Genomic DNA, 6,629 nt, shown 5'->3' with positions numbered 1-6,629 from the left:
GATAATGCAGAGGTTCGGCCGGAAAGCCGTGTACGTGGTGATCGGCGACGGGGTGGAAGAGGAGCAGGGAGCCAAGAAGGTACCGGCCCGCGCCGTACGATTTCCTCCCGCAGATCCCGCCGGCCTGGGCAGGGCGGGCTAGCGGGGCTGCTGCACGTGCGCACGTTTTATTTCATGCTGCTGCTCACGTGTTCCAGGGACTTCCCGGTTAATAAAGACAGCATTAGGCTAATGAAAAAGAAAATCCCGCATCTGTACCTGGGCCCGGAGGAGGGGTTCTGGTAGCCGCAGCTCTGCTCTCCGAAAGAAACAGCTGCCCAGGCCGGGGTCTGGACCTGTCAACAGCGCCCCAGAGAGCCTGTCACCCCCCGCCGGAGGCCTGGGAAGCCGATTAAGTCACAGAGCTTCATCCGGGACCTGCTTTCCCACGCTTCGGGTCTCAGTGGATGAATCCAGAAGGAAAGGGAAGGCCCCAGGGTGCTGCCCCCGCCTGGAGGGCTCCCCCTCCCCAGGGCGCTGCCCCTCTGACTCCACCGAGGCTCTTGCTGGCTCAAAGCCTTGGGAGGAGCGAGTCGCTAAGCGGGTGAGGGTGTGCGCGAGGGTGGCCTGGCCGGGGGCTGGGATATCCCGGTACGCTGGCATCTGCCATGTGCCGTCGAAGATGCCAGGCTGCGGGCACCAGGAAGGGGGCTTCTCAGTCTCTCCTCTGAGCTATGGTGAGCGGCCCAGGCTCTTCCCGCCTCTCCCTCTGCAGGTCTCAGGTGCTGCTCTTTCTACACAGTCCACAATGGCTCCCAGCACCTGTTCACACTCTGGCCACGGGGGTGGTGGGGGGAATGGGGACACTGCCCTCTGAGGACATAGCCTGACACCAGCGGTCACTGCCACTGTAGCCATGGGCCCAACTGTGGTCGCATCACCACACGGGCAGCCCCTGGGGGACAGGAAGAGGAGGGCTGCTGGGGGCCGCCGGAAGCTGTGGGCTCAGCTGTGATGAGGCGGGGCTGTGCTATGCCCTTCTTTCCAGACATCATTTCATTGACTAAAACCCTGCAAAGTGGGTATCAGTGCACCCCGCTTTAGAGTGAACGGATTGAGACTCAGATGAATTCATCCACCCAGGGTCACAGGGCCGGTGTGCGACACCTCCTGTGCCGTCTCCGTGCCCGACGGGTGCGCTCACGTCTGACCCTGAGGGTCTGAACCCCTCTGCGCCCCTCAGCCAGCACACAGGGGAGTCCACCGCCTGGGTTGAAGCAGAGGCGCTCGCTGTCCCCGCAGCTGTCCCAGGCTGGTGAATGGGAGACTCTAGGCCCAGCGGGGACACCAGAGCATCCTGCGGGTCTTTGTCGCCGGCTCTCCACGGACGATAAATCTGCACACTCTGGAGCCAGCCCCCTGGGAGGGAGGGAGGCAGCTGGGCCTTCTCCATCTGCTGCTTCCCTTCCAGAAAAGTGAATTGCACTCTTTAAAGGGGACGGGACGGGCCGGGCCAGGCCAGGTGGCCCCTAGAATCCATGTTGGCCAAGAAAGGAAGGCTTGGCGGGTGAGGACAGGCTAGGAGGTGGTATCTGTGTCCTGGATAGACAGCATCCCGCTTCCCTGGAGCTTGGAGCTGCGGACGAGCTGCAGGATTAAAGAGAAGCTGTGTTCATAGAGGAACTCCCTGGAGATATTTCCCTTTCTTTTTGTCCTCTTTCCCTTCCTCTTTTCATTCCTTTCATGCACATTTTCTGAGCACCTGCTTTGTGCCAGGACCATGGAATGCAGTTGACACCTCAGGGCCTTTGCACTTGCTAGTCTCCCACTTCCTGCAAACCCTTGCTCCAGCTGTCTTCATCTTCCAGGGCCTGCTTAGAGGTCACTGCTCTGGAGGCCTTTCGGGTACCAGTTACCAGAAATAGACGCACCCTTGCTGCTGTCGACCCCGGGCTCATGCTACTTCCTTCCTATCCCTGGCCAGGAGGTGAAATTAGACTTGACTCGTGTCTAGGTTCATCCTCCGATCCTGAGGAAGCCCCATGAGTGTGCACAGTGAACAGTGGACAGAGTCCCTGCCCATCCCCATCTGAGAAGTCCCTCTTCCCCCAGAGAGCCAGGGCAGGGACTGAGGGGGTGAGCGCGGAGGCAGGACGGGGCCTGTCGTGACCCAGGGAGCAGGAGGATGCGGGGTGGGGCAGGAACCCAGGTGGCAGGGTCGCCCTGACACTCCGTGGATGACTCGCTATGGGCCGTGTGGAGGAGGCAGGGTCCCTTAGCAGCAGAACCCCGCCAAGGTGAGGACCTGGGCCTCAGTAAAATACATAACGTAGTTCACGTTCAAGTGACAAATATCCTTTTTTAATACTTTAACTGAGGAAGTTATTTTATAAAATAACAAGCCAAGTTTAAAAATTAAATGAAAGACTCACCTGTTCGCCTCATGACAGTAAGTGCCATCTTCACGGGCACACGATGCTTTGATTCACTCACCGGGTCTCCAGGGCGGGGCAGATCTGATACACGGGGTTCCAATCAGACTGCGCCCCAGGGTTCATCCATCCCCCATACACTCCGTGCCTAAGAACTACACAGTCAAGCCGTGAAAATGATCAGTAAAAATCACATCATAATAGTAAAAGCGGATGCAGTGGCACACGCCTGTAATCCAAGCACTCAGGAGGCTGAGGCAGGAGGGTTGCATGTTTGAGTCCAACCTGAGCAATTTAGCAAGTTGCTGAGAGTTGGCTGGGGATGTAGCTCGGTGCAAAGGCCCCAGGCTCAGCCCCAAAGTTTGCAGTCTTGCAGGGCTGCGTTACCAGTGTCCAGTGCCATATGCGGGCTGTGGGCTGGGCACGCCTGGCTTACACATTTGCATGCCTAACCAGATGAGAAGAGGTGGACCACAGGCCGGGTCCAGGGTGCAGCAGCCACCAGCACTCGCTCTCAGCACTGCAGGAGCAGAGGTGGCCTGGCCGCACTGGGGTGGGGAGCGCTGCGGGTCCCCCGAGGTTCTGCAAGGCACAGTTTGGGAAAGAGCCACACTGTGGGCTGGCTCAGGTAGCCCCTCAAGTCCCCCCCAGCATCCAGGCGTGTGACCTGCGGCTGCCATTCTGTGTTCCAGCACAACATGCCCTTCTGGCGGATATCCTGCCACGCTGACCTGGAGGCCCTGCGGCACGCCCTGGAGCTGGAGTATTTATAGCACCTGCCATCACACCCACCCTCCCTCGGTCCTCACCTCCCCACCAAGAGCCCCAGATGCTGGACACCAGGCAGAGTCCCTGCACCCGGAGGACGTGTCCAGTGGCCATGTCGGAAGCTGTCCTGTGTGAGGTTTACTGAGCCGCAAAGTCCCCAACACTGGCTTCGGAATATCTGACGCTGGGGGAAAAGGGCTGACGTGGAGTTCAGACACTTCTGCAAGACTCAAAGACCAAAAGCAAGGACTTGCTAACTGTGGGGAGGGCGGCGAGGAGGAGGAAACAGGTTCTTTCTTTTTTCTTTTTAATTTATGGACGAATCTCAGTACTCCCGTATTATGCTCTTGTGCCTGTGTCGTTGATTTTCTTAGTTGTTGGATCTGTTTGTTTTTTTAACTGGCATGTGGGGTGGCTCGCACTCTTCTCCAGGCTGTGCTTTGGGGACAATCACTCTTCGGACATTGGCGAGGGAGGCGATTGGGAACTGTGGGGAAGACTTACTTTGGTCGTCTCCAGAGCCCCTCCCCGACAACATGGGGACCCCGGAACGGTGCCTTACGCTGCCATCTTGTTTCTAGGAAGAGGGGACTCTGGGAAGGAAGCAGTACTTTGTGATGGATAAAAGGCATTAAATAAAATCACGTTTACATTTTGAAGTGGAGGAGATGGTAGCCACTTTATTCCTCCTCCCAGGCTTCCAGATAGGGTCTTTCTCAGGCCTTTTCTTCAGTTGCAGAAGAATAAAATCCAATTTAAAGTGGCTTAAGCTGAGGGAGGCATGGGGCAGTGCTGCTGTCTTCAGCTGTGGCTGTATCCAGGTGAGCAAGCGCTTTCTCCCATGTGACTTTAATTCTTAAATAGGCTCTGCGCTGTTGTAGCAAAATAGCTCCAAGAATCTTTCAGCAGAACCATATGGCCAGAGCAAGAACACCTCCGACATGGTGGTTCTGGTAAAAGCCCAGGGTTAAATCTCTTTGCTACACCTGAGCCCTGGCTGTATCCGTGGAGCTGGATTTAGGGTTGGATTCTCTCGTGAGCAGGAAGTTGAGGGCTGGTCCCCCAGAGGGGGAAAAAAGTAACAGGGAACTAGTCCTAAAAGAATTAAGGGAAGAAGATGTTGGTTTTGAAAATACAACCAACTTCCATTGCAGTGATAGGATTTTATTTTCCAAAATGGAAGAGTCAAGGACCCATGTGAGGAGCAGGGTAGGGGAGTCTGTAGAGGTTCCAGGGTGTCTTGAGCACTGTTACGGCTGTAGAGGACCACACAGGACCTGGTCCCTCTGGTTAGATGTTAAGCAGAAACGTGCCCTCCTTTCTCAGTCTGTGTTGGTGAAATCCAGGGTGACCCATGGGCTGATATGTGTGAGAGCAGAAATGCAAGCTGACCGCAGTGAGAATCTCAGAGCTGCAATCTATAATTGTTAGAATCCACACTGAAGGTGAGAGACCCCCACTGAGCTCTGGGTGGTGTTGGCTTCATCTCTGTACCCACAGACTCCAAGCATACTGATACCAAATGCAGCCATGACAGACAGGATGGATGGAAGGAAGGAGAGTAGGCACCGGGCACCACATAATATGAGTCACCCAAGGTCTGCACACTTGGCAGTGGCCCCATAAGATTGTATCACCTAGCAGCCACATGATGACAAAATCATCTGTCTTAATTACCTTTCATTCCTAAAACAAAGTACCCAACACCCAAAGTTAAAGAAAGGTTGGTTTTGCTCACGGTTTGTAGAGCTCTCAGTCCAAATCAGCTGATTCCAAGGCAGAGCGGCATGGAAAAGGGGCACTGCAGAGGAGAAATGGTTCATGGTGGGCAGAAGGCAGCAAAAGCATCTAAGCAACAAATGACAATTATAGCTCTCTTTCTGTCCCTGATATTTTTATCCAGGTTACCACCCTTAAGACAGGTAGCACACCCAAGATGGGCACCCTTAATTCTACCTAGAACTATTCAGTGATCAGAAACCCTTAATGTCACACAATCTAGATCCAGCCACCTCTGTAAAAGCCCCACCTATGACCGCATGAGTCTTTGGGGGAGATTTAGAAACAAGCCATAATCCCTGCCATGAGGTGACATGCGACTGTGTATCTGGAGTCACGGATGGCCAACTGGACAGGTGGACAAATGGACGGTGAAATGGGGGGTAGTAACAGATGATGGGTCAGGTAATCGGATGGTGGAGCAGTTGGAAAGGGAGCAGTGATTGGAGGCGAGATGGGAGAATGGGGATGGTTGGGATGCCTACCTGAATGGCTGGATAGATCAGGGTGCATGGATGAACAGATGGCTGTATGGTGAGAGGAGGGAGTAGGCAGTTGTGTGAATGGCTGGAAATCTGGATAGATGGTGAGTGGGTGAAAGACAGATAAGTGGCCGACTGAATGAGCAGTGGCTGGAATGGCTGAAGGTTTAAGAGTGGTGGGTAGTAACGATACGGTGGCCGGGAGCGTGGATGTGAGAGTCATGGTTAGGTGGGTGGTTAGCAAAGTGGCAAGGAGGGGTAAGAGCTGGATCGCCTGGGAAGTGGAAATGAAGGGTCTCTGATGCTGCCTTCAACATCGGGGTCCATCTCAGTCATCTGCTGGGCAGACTTCCTCTGGAGCCTGGTTGGGGTGGGACACAGATTGGAGCAGAGTCGCCCTGGGATCAGCGACATGAAGACTCCAGGACTCCATCTCCCCTTTGTCTGTCCATCCCTGCCTGCCACCACCAAAGCTGTTAACAAAAATTCTGTTTAGAGTCAAAGAGTAAATGACTCATGAAAGGATCTTGTCTTTTTATAGGCTTTCATTAGAAATGATAATCAAATTTTAGATATCACACAGGAAGAGGTTTTAGGTGAAACGGATGACCTTCCCTTAACCCTGAAATTAAATCACCTTGCTGCCCAGCTGCTTTCCCATTAGAATGACTCATCAAAGGCCGATTCTGACACAAGCAAACTATTCATGGTCTCTAAGGCGAACACTTCCGCTTGAATTCTGGATAACTCGGCGGCTGAGGAACAAGGATAGCGTCCTTCTCATCGCTGTGCACTGCCCGTCATGCAGCCTGCACCTGCTGAAGGTTGGCTGAGCGGCTGGAGGGAGGGATGGATGGTGGGCGAATGGGCACTGAGTGGGTACAGAGGTGGGCGGGTGGGTGGATGACCGAGATTCCATGCTCCCGATTGGTCTGCTACCTTCACTGTTTCCCTACAAGTGTCTCGCTGCTCTGCACGCCCCTATAGAAGTAAAGTAGGTAGGCCATTCTGGGCTTGCCTACAAAACTCCTTGTCTCTCGGGAGTCCAAGCATGATTCCAGAACTCCCTGAGCCACCGTGGAGAAGGACGGAGGCCTCACGGAGGTCAGTGGGTCAACTGCCGAACCTGAAGTGGGAATCTAGTGCAGCCAAGTGACTTCAAAGACGGCTACAAATGGGACAGCAAGTG

At 54.5% G+C, this 6,629-nt stretch overlaps 1 protein-coding gene across 1 annotated transcript in view; it reads left to right on the top strand.

Annotated features, from left to right (window-relative positions):
- The window catches only part of Eya2 (EYA transcriptional coactivator and phosphatase 2), a 146,186-nt gene extending 142,355 nt beyond the window's left edge, over positions 1-3,831 (top strand). Inside the window, exons 14-15 of the mRNA XM_033767029.1 lie at positions 1-79; positions 3,104-3,831. The exon at positions 1-79 is cut by the window's left edge and continues 9 nt beyond it. Of these exons, the coding sequence (XP_033622920.1) occupies positions 1-79; positions 3,104-3,184 (160 nt within the window). The 3' untranslated portion in view covers positions 3,185-3,831. The remainder of the gene's footprint in view (positions 80-3,103) is intronic.
- The last annotated feature ends 2,798 nt before the right edge of the window (positions 3,832-6,629 follow it).

Source organism: Fukomys damarensis, unplaced genomic scaffold (genome assembly GCF_012274545.1).
Source record: "Fukomys damarensis isolate Sample0158 unplaced genomic scaffold, DMR_v1.0_HiC HiC_scaffold_22, whole genome shotgun sequence".
Classification (NCBI taxonomy): domain Eukaryota; kingdom Metazoa; phylum Chordata; class Mammalia; order Rodentia; family Bathyergidae; genus Fukomys; species Fukomys damarensis.
The sequence above is the reverse complement of the archived record's forward strand: the minus strand, read 5'-3'. Positions and strand labels throughout refer to the sequence as shown.